Source organism: Lytechinus variegatus, chromosome 14 (genome assembly GCF_018143015.1).
Source record: "Lytechinus variegatus isolate NC3 chromosome 14, Lvar_3.0, whole genome shotgun sequence".
Classification (NCBI taxonomy): Eukaryota; Metazoa; Echinodermata; class Echinoidea; order Temnopleuroida; family Toxopneustidae; genus Lytechinus; species Lytechinus variegatus.
In genome coordinates, this window is record NC_054753.1 from 15,579,248 (window position 1) to 15,599,079 (window position 19,832).

General features: G+C 36.7%; 1 protein-coding gene across 1 annotated transcript; it reads right to left on the bottom strand.

The window, feature by feature from the left end:
* Positions 1-14,180, bottom strand: LOC121427604 (26S proteasome regulatory subunit 7). The gene is made up of 11 exons (XM_041624083.1): positions 14,015-14,180; positions 11,289-11,326; positions 10,490-10,571; positions 9,627-9,858; positions 8,713-8,785; positions 6,875-6,970; positions 5,625-5,789; positions 3,930-4,017; positions 3,190-3,392; positions 2,376-2,472; positions 1-1,098 (listed from the first exon to the last, which is right to left on the bottom strand). Exons 1-11 carry the CDS (start codon positions 14,082-14,084, stop codon positions 941-943), a joined length of 1,302 nt encoding a protein of 433 aa, XP_041480017.1. The 5' UTR covers positions 14,085-14,180; the 3' UTR covers positions 1-940.
* Between the last annotated feature and the right edge of the window lie 5,652 nt (positions 14,181-19,832).

A 19,832-nucleotide genomic window follows, 5' to 3' on the forward strand; every position in this document is an offset into this window, starting at 1 on the left:
CCGCCAGCAATTCATTGTAAATCATTCTAGTAGCAAAATCTGAAACACATTCAAGCCCCAACTTAATACTTTTTAAGGAGTGATACATCGGCTACCCAATATCATCTATTAATTCAAGTTTTGAGTTATGTTTCAATATCGTCATCACACATGTGTGTCACAGCCCTATTATACACATCGTCGCACGCACCACGAACCGTCCTCTCTTCGCACTTCGATGCGAAAGTTAGTTTCGCAGAAAACGCATTTAAAGAAAAGCTTTTTTAAAACCAGCAATAAGTGCACTTACAAGAAAAGCACATTATCTGCCGGTGTCTTCGTTCGATAGTTTAGGTTCCAAAGTTTCATCCCGTATCTTTATATTTTCTTGAAGTGAATTATTTACGCCACAGTGGCCATTGTAACAGAGAGGACGGTTCGTGGTGAAATCGCGAGGTGCGATAGCGCATTGTATCTATTCCACGAGGACGGTTCATGGTGCGTGTGACAACATGTTATTACAATGTTTATTCTTCCCTACTTTGCCAAAAGGAAGCAATCACACATCAACCAATATTCAGTTTGTAAAAATTTACAATTCATAAGTTTATATCTGAGTTCAGGCGAGGGGCCCATTGCAGAAAGAGTTGTGTTTAAACGCAAGTCAAAATATCAATCGCAAGTCCCAAATGTGCGCTGTTGATTGGTTGAAAATCAAGTTGCGCATGATTTTTAGAGTTGCGATTGATTGCAACTCTTTCTGCAACAGGCCCCTGATGTCATAAAATATCACTGAACCTGCTATGAAATATGGCTGGCTGACCATCATATTAATGCACTAGTATCTATGTATATCACAGACACATTTTACTCTTTACAGGAAATCACAATTTTGAAACTTGCTTCCTTTTGTCAGAGTAGGGTAGTATCATACACAGGTTATTATAAGGTATAATTTAGTCTAGTTGTATGTCATGTAGCGTGGCGTGGAACTGAATTTGGCGTAGGCCTTGATGACCTTGTTGATGGCTTCTCTAAAGTCCTTCTCGCTGGCAACCTTCTTCCTGGCTCTGATAGCAAACATACCAGCCTCTGTGCACACGCTACGGATCTCGGCACCTGATAAATGAGACACAATTGAACAAATTCAATATAGATGTTTTAGATTTGCATTGTGAAGGCCAATCGGACCATGTATATCATCCAACCCATCTAAAGCGTTGACATTCTTATCAAATTTGTATATGTCTGACTGTTCTAAATTTTCCTTAAATAAGATCTTGAAAAACCAAATGAGTTGTTGAACTTAAAATCATAAAAAAACACAAGTGGAACGCCTCTGGAAGTCTCACCTGCAATTTTTTCAATAAACCTAGTTTCATACAATAAAATACAAAAGTACAATAAAAATTCAAATATTCATTTGTCTTTTAAATTCCAGAATAAAGAATTGGGTCTAAAATTAATTTGTACACCTTGGACAAAGTTTAGCAAGGAGCTCAAACCATTATTGCTACACAATGGCTTACTCTTAAATTTTTTTTTCTGACCAGGGTGCCGTAACTCAAAGTGATCAATCGCACGCTTGATATTTTATGATTGATTGTATGTATTAGTCAATGGAATTAATCGTAGAACAAGGCAAAAGCGATTTTGTGTCTCGCCCACGTATGAAAATAACCAGAAATATCGTGATTCGCAAGGGCATGCAACAGAATTGTATCGAAACTTCATTGTAATATAACTGGGATGGAATAACACTTGCCTTAAGAGCCTTGCACGTAAATTTTAATGTTGACCTGAAAATGACCTTTGACCTTATCATGTGACCTCCGACTGCAGCATAACATGCAGGTCCCCAAGTCAATCTACCATCCAAGTTTGGTTGAAAAGCACCTTACGGTTGCGGAGTTAGGTAAGGTTGACGTGAAAATGACCTTTGACCTTACCATGTGACCTCCGACTGCAGCCTAACATGCAGGTCCCCCAAGTCCATCTACCATCCAAGTTTGGTTGAAAAGCGACTTACGGTTGCAGAGTTAGGTGTCATAAGAGAGTCTTGCATGTAAACTTTAACCTTGACCTGAAAATGACCTTTGACCTTACGATGTGACCTCCGACTGCAGCATAACATGCAGGTCCCCCAAGTCCATCTACCATCCAAGTTTGGTTGAAAAGCGACTTACGGTTGTGGAGTTATGTGTCATTAGATTTGTGACGGACGACATTTGGATCCCTAAGTCTCGCCTTCACCTCTGGTGGGCGAGACAAAAATGTTCTACGATCAATGCCAAGCTTTGTATTACTGGACCCAGAATGTTCAAGTGTCACTGTTTAAATCATGCTGTGTATTTTATTTTCGAAAATGTATGGTAAATAAAGGGTCTTCAACTCACCTGTACAGTTTGGACATAGCCTGGCGAGGAGCTCGTACCTAATGTCCCTTTCTACGCTCATTGATCTGGCGTGAATCTTGAAGATATGTGAACGACCCTGAAAGAAGGCAAAACATCAATAAAAAGATATGTTTATATGAATTGATCAAGTAGGAAATCGACAACAAAAGCATCGATTGATAATAATGTGAGAAATTTATAGAGCACTTTTTGCAATATTTCTAGGCAATGCATACTCTTACCCTGGCTTTAGCAAAAATAACTGCTTAGAGATGAGCATGAATCTTTAACATATGTACAAACCTGAATGAAGGCTAGCACTTAGAGACATCCTCATATTATCATTGTCAGAATGCTCAGGGCTAGCCCAATTCCATCTCACACCTGGCCTAGTCTGCAGGATTTACCTTGTCATATTCCCTCTCTCAGCTCTATCTGATCATTACTTATCCTTCAAATTGGCAATATTATTAGTTTTCATCCACTGGTTCCTTTTTTTCAGTTTGTGTATCAAAAGAAAAAAAGATATAATTAAGGTGTGCCTTAAAGAAAAGAATTCAATCATTTCCATCCCATTGCCAATTTGAGGATGATTGTTTCCCTTAAAAATATATTTTCAAATATATCAAAATAGGTTTTAGCAGTGAAAAAAATTATACTCATTCACTTGAAACAGGCACAGAATGAGTAGAAATTCTACTGTTTCTTCTGATCTATTTTGAACATTCATAGCTCAGCATCATGAGTTTACGGGCAAAACCATAAAATAAAGTCACATTGTTGCGAATGGGTGAGAACATCAGAGAAAACTGACCTCTAAATCTGGCAGTCCGAACTCCACCTTCCTATCCAGTCTTCCTGGTCTGACGAGGGCGGGGTCTAAAGTATCGGGTCGGTTGGTTGCCATGAGAACCTTGATGTTACCACGAGGATCAAAGCCATCTAGCTGGTTGATGAGCTCCAACATGGTTCGTTGGACCTCGTTATCACCTCCTGCTCCATCATCAAACCTTGCACCTGGATGAGAAGATGATCAAGATAAAAAAGAAGGGTATGAAATACAAGCTACTCCTAACCTAGGGACTGATATAAACTGAGTTGAAACTGTTTTTTAACTCCCCGTCACTTCAAGTCACCAACAAGCTTGATTTTGTAACATGTGAGTGTTTCGAATTAATAGATGACCTAGCACACACTCGTGTAACGGTTTTCCAGCATCAAGTGAGTGATGCAGAGCTAAATTGCCTCCAACTCAACAAGCAGCTGTTACAAAATTTTTAACAAGGAAGAGAGAAATGTTTTCCATGTAAAACAGGAAAACCCAGCAACTGTTTCAATTCCATGGATGCAAAGTGAAATCTACTTGGTTTCACACTTATTCTTTTCAGTTTTTTTTTTCTTGTTCAGAATAGTGTGGGGGGAAAAAGGCTTAGGGCCTGGTAAGGTTTCTGCTTCAATTAACATGTAGATTTTCAATGAGAGCCAGAGCTGCTGGAACAAACGATATCTCGTGATATCCCACAGCATGCCTTATGTGTATAATAAATAACTTACCTCCAATTGCATCAATTTCATCAAAGAAGATCAGGCAGGCTTTCTTGCCTCTGGCCATTTCAAACAGCTCTCTTACCATCCTGGCACCCTGCAACGATAATATCAGTCGAATTGTTTGTTAAATAGGATGTACATTACACACTATTGTCATGAGTCATGTTGAATGATGTCAGAACTAAAATATCAGAAATAAAACAAATTATAAAAAAAAGATTAATTCTTGACTGCACACATGCCTCTGCCAGAGTCAGATCTGAAGTAAATTGCATACTTCATTCTGACATTGTGAAAACCATCAAACTGATCTAATTTACATGAAATATGCATAAATCATTCCTGTGATATGTAGAGGTGCCTAAATCGATCATAGTAACTCCCATATGCACACATGATCAAAATATGAAATCAGCTCATCAAACAATTATTGAATTATTGTGAGAAAAAAAAATGGGACAGATGAACAGATGGTCAGCCAGAAAACATATTGCTTCCGGCAACACCTACGGTGGGCGTGGGCATAATAAAACAAGTGGAATGCCTCTGGCCGTCTCACCTGCATCACGCGGTTCAACATAGCAGCAGTGCTCACTTTGAATACTACTCTAACTTGCACAAGATGTTCAGTGATACATGGTTACTCTTATTTCCCTTTTTTATGAACTAGACCAATAAACTTACAGAGATATGATGGTTATTCAACAAAAAACCCCAACATGGCCAAAGTTCATTGACCTTACATGACCTTTGACCTTGATCATGTGACCTGAAACTCGAACAGGATGTTCAGTGATACTTGATTACTCTTATGTACAAGTTTCATGAATCAGATCCATAAACTTTCAAAGTTATGATGGTAATTCAACAGATACACCCAATTCGGCCAAAGTTCATTGACCTTTGACCTTGGTCATGTGACCTGAAACGCGCACAGGATGTTCAGTGATACTTGATTACTCTTATGTACAAGTTTCATGAATCAGATCCATAAACTTTCAAAGTTATGATGGTAATTCAACAGATACCCCCGATTCGGCCAAAGTTCATTGACCCGAAATGACCTTTGACCTTAATCATGAGACCTGAAACTTGCACAAAATTTTCAGTGATGCTTGATTACTATTATGTCCAAGTTTCATGAATCAGATCCATAAACTTTCAAAGTTATGATGGGAATTCAACAGATTTCCCCAATTCGGCCAAAGTTCATTGACCCTAAATGACCTTTGACCTTGGTCATGTGACATGAAACTCATGCAGGATGTTCAGTGATACTTGATTAACCTTATGTCCAAGTTTCATGAACTAGGTCCATATATTTTCTAAGTTATGATGACATTTCAAAAACTTAACCTCAGGTTAAGATTTCGATGTTGATTCCTCCAACATGGTCTAAGTTCATTGACCCTAAATGACCTTTGACCTTGGTCATGTGACATGAAACTCTGACAGGATGTTCAGTAATACTTGATTAACCTTATGGCCAAGTTTTATTAACTAGGTCCATATACTTTCTAAGTTATGACATCATTTCAAAAACTTAACCTCAGGTTAAGATTTGATGTTGACGCCGCCGCCGCCGCCGTCGCCGCCGCCGTCGCCGTCGGAAAAGCGGCGCCTATAGTCTCACTTTGCTTCGCAGGTGAGACAAAAAATCAGGATTTCAAAATCTGTGAATCTGAGAAAATCATCCCTCACCTCTCCTACATATTTCTGTACCAGCTCGGAACCAATGACCCTGATAAAGCATGCATCTGTTCTGTTAGCCACTGCCCTGGCACACAGGGTCTTTCCTGTACCGGGTGGTCCATACAGGAGAACACCTTTCGGAGGCTCAATACCAAGATTGACAAATCTTTCAGGCTATAAAAAAACAAAAACAAACAGAATGATATGATAAGTTGCAAATGCCCTTTTTACACAGGCTAAAATTTCCTTAACCCGTACTATAGGTGGGGCTAAATTGCCATTTAGCCCCACCTATAGTACGGGGTTAAGCTTAGCCCACTTTCTTTTTACACAGCATTTTTGCAAAGTGGGCTAACCCCACCTTTAGTACGGGATTATTTGGCCCTGCAAAAAAGCAGGGTTATCTCAGCAATTGCGGTGCTAAGAGCGATAGTACGGGGTTAAGATCGCTAGTGTAAAACGAAAGTGGGCTAAGCTTAACCCCGTACTATAGGTGGGGCTAAATGGCAATTTAGCCCCACCTATAGTACGGGGTTAAGGAATTTTAGCGTGTGTAAAAAGTGTACGAGTGAAATACTTGTACTACGAATGATCGACAAAAACCACTAGTCCGGGGTTAGCGAGTTTCGTGTGTGAAAAGCAAGCATTCCTTATCGGGGTTAGCAATAACAATTTGGCATGTGTGAAAAGGAAAAAAAATAGTACGGGGTTAAGGATAGTACGGGGTTAGCGATAGTCCGGGGTTAAGAAAATCCTGTGTAAAAAGGGTATAAGATAAAACTCAGAGGAGTGACAAAAAGTTGTACAAGAAAATGGATGTTCCTTTTATAATAAAAACATTCAGCATTGAATATGTTCACATCCTGATTGACATGTTAATGCTAGGCACTGTGATGTGTGCATGAAATCTAATTTTAAAACAATGATAATAATAAAAACAATATTAATAACAATAATAATACTAACAACAACAACTATGATCATAATAATAAATGGTATTCATTGAGCGCATAATAACAAGCATAGTTTTCTATGCATTTCAAAATTATTATGTGACGTTACAAACCAATTCAGAGATCTGTGGTTCAAACAACATTCTAAGTCACATCTATGCAATGGTGACATTGAAGGTCAGTCCCAGATGTAAATAATGATATCCGATTATAACCCAAATACATACACAAATAGTTACATACAGTGCCTGAATCTAACTCAAATTATAAACTGGCTATACATAACATGAAAGATTTCAAACTTACATGCAGTAGAGGCGTTTCTACCACTTCTCTGAGTTTGTCTATTTGTTCTTTACATCCTCCAATGTCGGAGTAGGTCACATCTGGCTTCTCTTCAACCTGGATAGATATATTTGTGAAAAAATAGGTCAAAATGAAAAGTCAATTCTACAAAATAAAACATATTTAAGTATTTTAACAAAGAGTATCTTAAATAATGTGTGAGCAGGGCTGTAACATAAAACCATTTCCACCTCTCTCATATGTCAATAGTTTCTATACCTTCAAGGTATTGTTTAACTTTGTGAGCAGCCAATTTAAAAAATTCTCAAACCAAGATGAAACATGTGTACAAGTGCATGTATTAAAACTAATAAACCCTGAAAACAACCATTATTGAGAATGAAAAGCTAAAACTACAAGGCAACATTGGCGGCAGAAGCCAACAATTTTAGAAGGGGACAACCCAAGAAAAAAATTTGACAAGCAAAAAAAAAAAAAAAAAAAGTTCTCAACCTAAAAATTTTAGGGGGGACGCGTAGGAAAATAAATTGACAAGCAAAAAAAAAAAAAAGGTCATCAACTACAAATTTAGGGGGGGACCGTCCCCCCCTCCTCAAATTTAGGGGGGGACACGTCCCCCCGCTTCCGCCGCCTATGCAAGGCAAACCCCAATTTTGTAAATAGGCGTCTTATAGACGCCTAAATAATACGCATAAGTGTATGGGATGAAATCAAGATGGTGTTTCCGGTCACTTTATATTTCAATTTTTGAAGCACTAAATAATTATTTTCGAACGCAATTTTTTCTGGGCTTCATTTTTGTAACATATCACAGACACAGGTGACAAGTGTGACCTTCTAGCTCAGATTTTTTTAAAAGTCAAACCAATGTTAACCAATCACTTTAATCTTAAGTTCTGATTGCATGCAGATAATTCTAAATTAAACTACCAGTTAAATATAAACTTGGTATACCCCATTCACTTGCTTGAATTAAAAAAAGGGCTATTGAGACTTCTCTTTGGCATCCATTTGATTAAAGGTCAAGTCCACCTCAGAAAAATGTTGATTTGAATCAATAGAGAAAAAATCAGACAAGCAAAAGCTGAAAATTTCATCAAAATCGGATGTAAAATATTAAAGAAAGTTATGACATTTCAATGTTTCGCTTATTTTCAACAAAATAGTTATATGACCAAGCCAGTTACATCCAAATGAGAGAATCGATGATGTCACTCACTCACTATTTCTTTTGTTTTTTATTGTTTGAATTATACAATATTTCAATTTTTAAGAATTTGACAATTAGGACCTCCTTGCCTGAAGCACAAAATATTAAAATAATGGAATTCTACGTGTTTAGGGAGGAATGAAACTTCATTTTACATGACCATGACGAGAAAATCAAAATATTTCATATAATAAAATACAAAAGAAATAGTGAGTGAGTGATGTCATCAACTCTCTCATTTTGATGTAACTGGCTCGTTCATATAACTATTTTGTTGAAAATAAGCGAAACTTTAAAAATGCTATATTAGCCTATAACTTTCTTATTTTACATCCGATTTTGATGAAATTTTTAGTGTTGTGCTTGTTGAATTTTTCTCTTTTTATTCAAATCAAGTATTTGTTGGGGTGGACTTGTCCTTTAATATTTGATCAGGGGTGTGGGTGTACAGGAAGGGTGAAAGGGAAGGAAAGGGGGAGATGGGAAGGGGGAGAAGGGGATGAAAGCAAGGCTGACAGAAAAGGAAAGAGAAATGGGTAATGACACTCTGAAAGGAATAAGGGAAAGAGTGAGAGTGAGATGGGGGGAGGAGGAAGAGAAATGAGGGAGGGAGTGTGGATGAACTAACCTGCATCATGGTAACCGTCGGATCAATCTTAGGTGGCAATGGAATGTGAATCTGGTACTTGTTACGATCAACCCTGCACAAACAAATCGTTGATTGAAGGTAAACATAACAGACACTACATTATACAGAGGCAAACATAGGCTCGTATACATTTTCTTCTAAATATTTCTGTGTGAATACACTTTGTATACATATTTAACCAATTATGAATGAAATTAAATAATTTGTGTATGTATGTTGTAACAATTCTTTTTATGTTGAATGGAATGGTGATACATCATTTGATTTAGCTGAAAGACTGAACATATAAACCAAAGGCTCCTATTTTTCAATGCTCTAAAAAGCGAATCCTGACTTTTGTAGTGTAGGCCTTCTTGAAATACAATATTGATTTTCTTCTGTGAAATATACAATTATCTACAGTTAAATATTTTAAAACTTCATAATCCACGAACTAACTCACATTAAACATTGACAAGATCAGAAATTTATAGAGCATACTACACATAGTAATTTGGCTCACATTAGCTTAATATTACATGCTTTCAGATGCTGCATGTGTAGTAAATAACAACTCTCTTGGAACCATCCTTTTGTGTAAATTTGTTCTTCTGTTGCAGAAGTGGGTTTTTTTCTGTAAGAGCTTGATGGACAGGTTCAAAATACATCTTTTTTCTTTGGTCTGTTATCATCTCCTCAGTATCATGGCCGGGATACCCATAAACAATTTATATTGTTTTGGAAGAGGAAGAATATAATTACTCATTTTTGGGGAAAGCAATTACATGCAACACATATATTCTGTAAATTTTCATAGTTTTTTCTGACAAATTAAAAAGTACCAAGATACCAAGAAAATATCAACTCTCTGATCTACTATTTACAGAAGATATAAATAATCAAATCTTGCTTACCCCACCCTCATGCCCTCCTCTATATCTGTGGGTGCCACATTATCATGAAGATCCACCACAAACTTGGCGAACTGTTTGACGTTGATGATGTACTTAGCATCCTCGGTGTCTGCGTTGATGATCTTAGTGCATCGTGCTACCTGTAGAGGTTGTTCACTAGTAAGGGTTTGCTTGTCCGCCTGGAGATCCCATAGTGCGGGGTTGGCGAGACCTGTGTCAGATTCTTTAATACCTATACACAAAACAAAATTATAACAAATCAGTAGCAGGGTAGTTTGTAAAGAGCATGCAATAAATGCTTCAGAAGGTCCAGTGACTTGCAACCTTTCCCATTTTCCCATTGAATCTTAATGCGTGAATCCGAAAATGTTCAATAATGTGCTCTTAGAATAAAGAAACAGGACTTAATTTTAATGTGTAAGATCATCTTTCCTGTATTCTGTAATGAAGAATATGCTTTGTTTATACACATGTACATGTAATTGAATAAATGAGAAAATGACAGGGGAATAATTTTCCTGATATTGCATCGCAATTTTAAAAGGCTGCTACACAGTCTTTTGTGTAGCAAATTTTGTACATGGGACTGTACTTACTTTTAGTTGAGAGCTTTTTTCCTTCTACCAAAAATAGCTAATAAAATTTGGTAAGCAAAATTATTCCCTGTGTGATAATAAATTAAACATGTGACATCATCAGCTTGCTTGTTACCTACATGTATGAATAGAACAAAAATAAGAAATTCCATATCTTTGATATTTTTCATCCTATTTTAATGAAACTAGTGAAGATTTTCTTCTGATCTTATTATTTATGGTTGGTTTAGATGTCGTTAATCTTTCCATGACAGCACTAATACTTACCAGTAAGTTCATTAACTCTCTTGACAATTGCTTGTATGTCATCTTCTACTTGTTTGATTGGCTTTGTGTATGGTCCAGCTCCCTGAAAAAAATTATGACAAAAATAAATGAGATATTCCCATCATCCTTTATAATATTCCCATAAATGGTTTGATATTGAAAGAAAGACATGCTTCAATCGGTCTTCCTTCCCTGATAGATTTCTTGTTTTTACATCATATCATGGTGCATTGACCAAAACTCCATTTTTGCATCTTGTTAAAGGGATGGTCCAGGCTGAAATTCTGTTAGCTTAATAAATTTAGTAAAATTCACTGAGCAAAATGCCGAAAATTTCATCAAAATCGGATAACAAATAACAAAGTTATTGAATTTTTAAGTTTAGCAATATTTTGTGAAAACAGTCATTTCATTCATTAGGTGGACTGATGATGTCACATCTCTACTTGTTCTTTTGTATTTTATTATATGAAATTAGGTTTATTCAAATGTTTTCCTCCAAGAATTAGAAAATTGGGTTGACAACTAATCTAGAGCATTAGATATTCATTGCTGCAACTTATTTCATTATAAGAGAGACATTATTCACACAAGTATGAAATAATGGAAAATATATGATTTTATGTATAAATAACATAAGTAAACGGAAAATGGAGATGTGACATCATCAGCCCACCTAATGAATATTCATGACAAATGTTTTCACAAAATATTGCTAAACTTTAAACTTAATAAATTTATTACATTTGTTATCCGATTTTTTGATGAAATTAGTGAGAAAAGAGTAAGTCATACTTACATATGATTTCAGAAGTGCAATATCTCCTTCATCCAGGGCTAGAAGTATGAGAAACAAAGACATCCAATTAAAATGAGGGGGAGGAGATTGACACAATTTCGAAAGTATGAATTCCAAAACTTAAAGATGACTATAACTATTTTTTTCAGTGTGCATGAAAATAATAGATTCCTTATCTATAGGATAACACTCAGTGGCATAGAGATGGGGGGACCTTGGGGGCGCTTGCCTCCTCCCCAAATTTTTCAATACGAAGATAAAAAATGAGAAAAGGACAGAGAGAAGGATGAAATATGATATTAGATGTCAACATCTTTCACAAAATTGGATTTTTGTAATAAAAGTATTGACATTTTTTGCTAAATTTTGCGATACGCCATATCCCCCCCCCCACAAAATTTTCGGCTCATTGAGCCACTGCTTATTTTGAAAGTTACACATTTAGAAAGTTATCATCCCAGCATTCTATGACGTGGATATTATTTTTGTTTTTAATAGGCCTATACATTTGAAGAATAATATGGTCTGGTGTTCTACCTATGTCAAATCATTTCCTTCATTAGATCCATCTGTTTTACAACTCTTAATACGGGTCGTGTGGTCCAGTGGTTAGAGCATTCAACTCATCATCGCAAGGTTGTGAGTTCGAAACCCAACTCTGCCATTGTCTCCACTTTGATAAAAAGGCCTAAGAGTGATATCTGTCGTCTATTACAACAGCCAATATGACTGATTAACCTAGACGTAAAATGTTTCCAAGGTTATTGGTTGTATACCAGCTTGGCGTTTACCAGCGAAAAAATGTTGTCCTGCCGAGTGACCACAAACAGAAACAGAAATAAACTCCACTGGAATATATCACCACTTATTTTGGTCAATAATCTGATTCAGAGAACTATCAGGCACCCTACAATGTTGGAGAATCTAAATTTCCTTCATACCCCTAACACACCTAACTAATCAGAATGTTAAAATCTGTTTGGTTTCTAAAATCATTCCTATGCATAACACTTTGCTTTTACCTGGATTGACTTTTCGTGTAAATGTCTTTGCCTGAAAGTTGGCTTTGCAGTGCAGTAGCAATGCAACTCACTAATGACTAACGTTCGAGTCGAACACATTTCAGAACACATCCGATATCACACAAAATCACTTAATTTATTTTTTTGTCATGAATAAACTTATCGGTACCATTTAAATCAACCGGACAGGCTGGATGGATTGGACGTTTTTTTCATGACATTTTCAAGATGGAACTATACAGTTAGTTTTTTTTCTCTATGATGGTGGTCCCCAAGTCTGCGACCTAAATATTTGAGTTAAGATTTAACATAAATTTCATTTTATTTCACAAAATCTTTCAGTTGATGATGTTCCTTACATCATTACGAATTAGTGTACCAATTATCTCATAAAAATTTGAAATATATATGATTTTCTTGGAAAAAACCCTCAGGCAGTCATTTTCAGATTGAACAAAAAAATGGTGCCCCATGTCTGCGCACTCATTCACTTTGCACATGATTCAGGGATTTTGAGAAATGCTACATTTTGAGGCCGTCACAAGAAATGCCCAAAATTCATTATTTTCCCAACATTTTTAATCAGATTTTTTAATGAATATCTGTCTTTGAATTGCATCTGTAAAGTTTGTGTTCATTGGGTACCTTCTTTTACTAGAATCATGCAGATACGATACGAGTGTGCACAGACAAAGGGGACTTCGCAGACTTGGGGGTACTTGCCAGACTAAAAATAACTCCATAATTCTGAAAATGGAACCCATCATTTGAGCGATTCCATGCTAGAAAAATCAGCCATTTTCACAACGCTTTTCGACCTGCTGTCCAAACAAACATGGAACTTCAATTTGCTTTGTGGCAATATTAGTTTTACTTGGTAATGGTAGTCGCATTTGTACATGTATAAGAAAAATTACAACCAACAACAATATGTTTTCCACTGATGAATTAATGTTAGGGGTGAAAATGTTGCATGTCTCGTTGTACAGGACATTTCCGAGTCCCGTACAACACACAACATTTGGCTACACTAGTAACTTAGTTTAATTCACCCATAGTTAATAAAGATTTAACGTTAGATCTACTTTTAACATGTTCAACATCAAACTAAAGTCAAGACTTTTTTTGTTGGTTACTGGTTTTTCACAATCACATCACTAGGCCCTACCCACACGCTTCATTGACAAAAAACAGAAAGATTTATTGCCTTCTTCTTTCAGCTCAGCTATGAGACTATAAATTGTTTTTCAAAATGTACCTACGACACGTATGGAATCACCCATTTATGATTCCACTTTTTTGAGAGAGACAAAACTTTTTCCCAAATTTATAAAATTTATCATGAATTTCAATTTTCATAATAAAAATTTGAAAATTTTTTTTAGGCCTAATCTCTACAATTAACAAAGACTCAAGCTCTGCTCTGCAGCTCTGATTCATTGCTTGGTTCAATTTTCAGATTTCTGGAGTTATCATAATTATTCTAAAAAAGAAAAAACCCGCTTCCCTCGATAGTTTCAAACGGGGTTCAGAAGCTCTGCTGCCGGGAAGCGGCGGCGGAGCAGAGCTCCATGAAGGTTTGTTCAATAATTTCTTAAATCGGCTGCTAGCCGCTAGCCGCTCACGTCAGCGAGACCCGAGTTGATCGTGCATGCTGATGATTTCGAAATTGTACAACACAGATTAATCTAAAGTCATACTTACATTGTATGGGTTTATCATCTTTATCCTCAGTTTTTGTTTTTCGCATATCATCACCCAAGTGGTCCGGCATTTTGACAATTTTCGTCGAAGAATATCAATTCAGAGTAAAACCTTTTCCTCACAGCACAGACAACAACGCACGGGACCAAAGTATTTTTTAATCGCGCGCAGCGCAATGAGTCAACAAATTAAAGGTAGGCACAACGAACGTAGAGGGCAGCAACACACAAGCTTTGACCTTCCTGTCCTTAGAGCATCAATAGATATCTATTGATTTTTTTTTTCTTCTTCTTTCCTTGGTTGGCAACCAACCAGTCAGGATTGACTATTTTTGCCACAGCTTTTGTTCATATTCAGTAGCTTATTACATATTTTGTTCCTTTTCCTTCTCTCTCTTTTAATTCTTTATTTTTCTTCCTTTTCTTTTCTGTTATTTTCTTTGTCTTTTTTTCCTGTTTCGTGTTATTTTTTTTCTTTTTTTGTCTTCTCTTTTCTTTTTTTTTCTTCTGATTCATTTGCTTTTCTTCTTATTTTTCTTTTTTTTCTCTTTTTTTTATTCTTTTTCTTTTCTTTTCTCTTTTTTCCTTTTTTTTCTTTTTATTTCCCTTCCTTTTTTAAAATTAATTCATTTTTCTTTTGTATGCGTTCTAATTCTTGCAGCGCGTTTGATTTTCTTCTGCTATTGTGAGCTGCAACAGAAAAAGCAAAAGTAAACTGGATTTGTGGCCTGATAAAACTCCAGGTTTCGGGAAACCGAAACTAAAGTATGGGATGAAAGTGCAAAAAAAATTGAAAATAGAACTAAACAAACCAACAAATAGACAACGAAAATAATCTCATCATCCTTATTTCCTAGGGTAAGAAAGGAGGAGAAATGTTTTTTTTTTTAATGCTTTTTAGCCTTTATTCAGATAACATCACATTTTTCATGCATACAAAAGTAATAAATGAAATATACAAAGTATAGTGAAATACATGTATATAGCAATATAACAAATGAAATATACATTATGATGAACATTTTTAATAAAGATTATCACAACCCATAATGCAAAGAAATACCATTATTTTCACATGTATTTTCTGAATAATAATGTGGTATTGTATACTAAAAAACAACAAATTAACATAAAGACTTTTTTAAATTCTGAGCAAATAATAAAATTGATATATATATATATATATATATATATATATATATATATAATACTTTGTTTAATAAAGATGTAAATATGCTATCCCATGATAAAAAATGTATATATATTTTATATCTCTGTATTTTGTAATACCATATATACAAAAAAGAATAAGACTCTACGTTTGTACTTAAAAAGTGTACAACAATCTGATTAAAGAATTTATATATTAAGCACACAAAAACAACAACACAAAAAACAACCAAACACACAAAAACAAAACAACAACAAAACAAAAAAAACAGTGAATGTGAAGGGGGAGTAGCCAAACTGAAACCCATTTCCTTTATCTTTTTTAAATTGATGGGCAAGGATCAGTAGGAGAAAGAATTGATAACTCTGCTTAGAGCAAATTGCTACCCTCATGGTTCATAAGTGTCTACCACTCACAATGCACGAGTTTCCTTATAATAGGGCTTCCTACATTAATCATCTACACTGGCACACATGAGAGGGCTTTGGGTCATCCCCCCCCCCTCATCCACCCCTCCCCTAAGTTATACATGACCGAGAGAAATCACAAGGAAATAATTGAAAAAAAAAGAAATGGAAAAGAGTTACACGTGATTTTTTTTTTCCAGCATTATGTTCAAATTTGTCACTATATTAGATTTTTCATTTTTAAAAGGTAAATCGTTTTGGTCGCTCGCGACTATTCAGCAAGTCAAGATTTAACGGTTTCGGACAGAATCCTATGCCTACTGTAGCTCATTGACGAAGGAATAACCATAATCGTTATAACACTCTCAAGAGTATCTTAATGGAAATCATTGTGGCTTCATGGCAAGTAAAGTTTCAATCTTTTTTCCCTTTACTTTTTGTTGGTCTTAGTCAGATGTTTTTCTTTACCATGCACAGCACACTTTAAGATGCATCGATTCCCTACACCAGGGGTTCTCAAACTTTTTCTCTGAAGGGCCAGATGAGACTCCAAGTAAACCTGAAAGGGCCAGGGTGAAGTGGATACTTAGAAAAAATCTTTGCGAAGCGCAAAGACCCTTGCGGTCGGGGTCCTAAATGCCCTTTTGTGCAATCTGGCCCTTATTTTGGGAACAATTTAATCTAACAAATTTATAACAGTTTCATATGGAACGCAGGAAAAAATTTAAAAAATTCAAAATACAGCAAAAATCAATATTGGACGCAACTAATTTTGTAGTAAAAGTACAATGATTAATAGACCATGTCTGTTGTAGACTATAACAAGGATGGGACAAGCAGGGGCCGTGAAAGGGATGGGGATCTGACAGCCCCACACTTTTTTCAAAAACCATGTTCAAAAACGTAAAAATGACCATATGATTGTGATGTTTTGCATGACCTGGGGCCCGTTGCAGAAAGAGTTGCAATCAATCGCAACTCTAAAAATCATGCGCAACTTGATTTTCAACCAATCAAAAGCGCGCATTTGGGACTTGCGATAAATTTTTTGACTTACGTATAAACGCAACTCTTTCTGCAACAGACACCAGACCCCCCCCCTCCCCCCATTTGAAAACCGTTCCGTGTACTTCGGTATGAGTTAAGTTCTTTGAAATGTTCATTATGGGAAAATGCACTCTCGCACCTGAATGTAGATCCAAACATGGTGACAACAGCGCTGGTCATCTAATAAAAAAAGTAGATCGAACAGACAGAAAAGACTTCACTAAACTTTGTTTAAAAGTCAAATTAATTTGACTGCCATTACTTGTATTACGATTAGGTTTACGTGTACACACAATGTAATCATATTGAGCTATGTTTCATATCACACTGGATAAATAAAAATGCCCAAAAGAAATGCCCAATGTTGATTGGACACGTTACCCACATGGAGCATTTTTTACCCCACAGACATATTGTTTCTATTTTAATATCATTATTATTTACGTGGGAGATATAAAATACAGAATGGATAAAGAACGCCGGTTGCAACCCATCCCTCCCCCCACACACACATTTTTTTTTTTACCTAACCTTGAAACATCCACGAAAATCTAGTAAAGAATTTTGTCTGGAATGTTGCTATTCAAGTCAAAATCTCTTTGGAATATTTTTCATTAATTTTCGGAAAAAGCATTCAACCTCCTAGCTTGATCAATCCCAGACCTTACAAAACGGTATAGATCCTATTCTTGCACTGGCACCATTATTTCATTTCTAGCATGCCTAGTGAGCTCATATATTAGATACGTATACGCGTAATAACGTGCATAGGGCCTACTCTTATTCTGAATTTAAAAAGGAGGTCACCAAGGCAAAAGAAGTATTGTGTGTCTCCACGCAAAGACTAGCATACACAAAACTTGCTGCTAGAGAACCTTCTGAGCACACAAGGCATGAGTAGGCTACAATTCAGACCCTTTACTCGAGTGAAGGGTTTGCCAAGCAGACTAGGCAAAACAATCGGTACAATTCTAAGTGTTTAGTTCAAAGAAATTGAAACTTATATGGGATGACTTTGTAACAAAGGGTGGTAGCCTACCATTGGCGGCGGAAGCCCAAAAATTTAGGGGGTGTCCACCTGAAATTTTGAGATGGACACATGTAAAAAATTGGAAAAGCGCCCCAAAAATTTTTGACAAGCAAAAAAAAAAGAAAAAAAAAGTCATCAACCTAAATTTTAGGGGGGGGACAACACACGTTTCAGGGGGGGTCCACGTGAATTTAGGGGGGACGCAGGAAAAAATTGACAAAAAAAAAAAAAAAATTAGGGGGGACCGTCCCCCCACCTAAAATGTAGGGGGAGACACGTCCTCCCCCCCCCCCCCCCCCGCTTCCGTCGCCTATGTAGCCTACCGCGAAGCTCTGACTTATTTATTTTTTCAGAAGAGAACTAGATCACCCTATACTTATCACAATGTCCACGATTTTCAGGAAATCCTAAGCCTTTCATGCCCTTGTGTACTTCCTTCATGTTTTCATTAAAGAAACATAATCTTACAATTTACAATCTTACAGGTAAGAAATAAAAAAATGAATAAAAAAGGGATTGCGGTGAAGGAGAAATAAACGAAATGAAATGAAATGAGAAAGATGAGAAGAGGTAAAATGAATAAAATAAAAACTTCAGGTCACTTGATAAGGATAAGATAAGGTAAGAGCTTTCACTCGTGCTCACTTTTCCTGTTGAGTGACAAAAACACAGCTTGTTCCTCATGTCAAATTGTGCTTAAAAAGTCCAGTCTTGTAGTCGGAATATGAAAAATAGAATTATGTGTTTCACATACATGTAATATATAAAAAAAAGTAGAAAGTCACGCATGTAATATCTCCCCGTGTGACAAAGAATCTTTCATTTACATTTAAATATAAAAAGAAACTAAAGAATATAACACAGGGGCTGCGGAATGGTTTTCAAACGGTTTTCAAAGGTGGGCTGAGCCTAAAGTGGAGGGGGGGGGCTGACCATGCAAAAAAATCACAATCATATGGTCATTTTACGTTTTTGTACACGGTTTTGGAACACTATACGGCAGCCCCTGTAACACTACGTTACTTTGTATTTCCAGGGCTAATTTGAGAGTATGTCAGTCCGCAAGAAATTGAACAGACATATCTTTACACTATTACCATGATTGCGCAATTTGCCATTCGGATTTAGGTTGACCCGGCCACGAGCAGACCTACAAAAATTCTTTCTATTTTTGGAGGGGGGGGGGGTAAAGTGCTTTGTCCGGTTCACGTTCATGCTCTTGAGGAATACTCCCTTTATATGACGATTTTTTAGGGCGGGGGGGGGGGGCGGTGCCCTCCTGCATGCCCTTGGTCGATTTTTATTTTTCTATGTATTTTTGTGTGTGGGGGGGGAGGGGGTAGGGGTATGTTTCGGTTAGCTTACCTGATACACTACATTACACGATTGGGCATGCAGGAGGGCACCGCCGCCCCCCCCCCCCCCATCCCAAAACACACAAACTCAGACACTCACGTAAGCCTGGTACTGAAATTATTTTTTAATATTTTTTTTTAAGAACTGGCTTCCGAGAATGACGGTGACCTCTTGACGGTGCTTACCATGTACTCCGAAACAATACCGTCACCCCCCCCCCCCTTCCTCCTTCAAAAGAATCGCGAGACCCCTGAATACCAATACCATCGAGCGAGCAAGACTTTGAACCCTAAGTTCCTCGGGTGAGACCGACCTACTCTCACTGCAGCTTCTACCGTTAGCGGTTTATCGTCAACAAACGTCTTCATTCCGAACGGTAAGTTACAAGTATATTCTCTATTTTCAATTCATATTGACGCCTTCTTACTCATATCATAAGCCATACCTTTGTCTGTATCTGTTTGAGTTTTTTCAACAACTTTAACTGAGCAGTAATCGACTGGGTACCCCTACTTGAGGAGGTGCGTATCCTTCAGACTTGTATCCGTTATCCTACCATATCTAAGAGCTTTTGTGAGCAGAATTTCTCGAATATCAAGTGACGCATTTGCTTTTCTTTGTTAAAACTTCAGTAACGTTTTGTGAATTTCTTAACCAGTTAACTGAGTGCGAATCAGAGCGGGTTAATTATTGGCAGTGATGGATCCCCTGAGAGCCTCTAATTTGTTTTGTTTTTTGCTCGTCAAATTTTCCGCGCACGAAATGACCTTCAATTTTAGATGAAAACTTTTTTGGGGGCTCGTTAAAT

Coding starts and splice junctions, on each gene's coding strand:
- LOC121427604 (XM_041624083.1), bottom strand. CDS start 14,084: ATGCCGGACCACTTGGGTGATGATATGCGAAAAACAAAAACTGAGGAT. Junction 10,572..11,288: donor TTGCACTTCTGAAATCATAT/GTAAGTATGACT, acceptor AATTTTTTTCAG/GGAGCTGGACCATACACAAA. Junction 9,859..10,489: donor GAGAGTTAATGAACTTACTG/GTAAGTATTAGT, acceptor TTTTGTGTATAG/GTATTAAAGAATCTGACACA.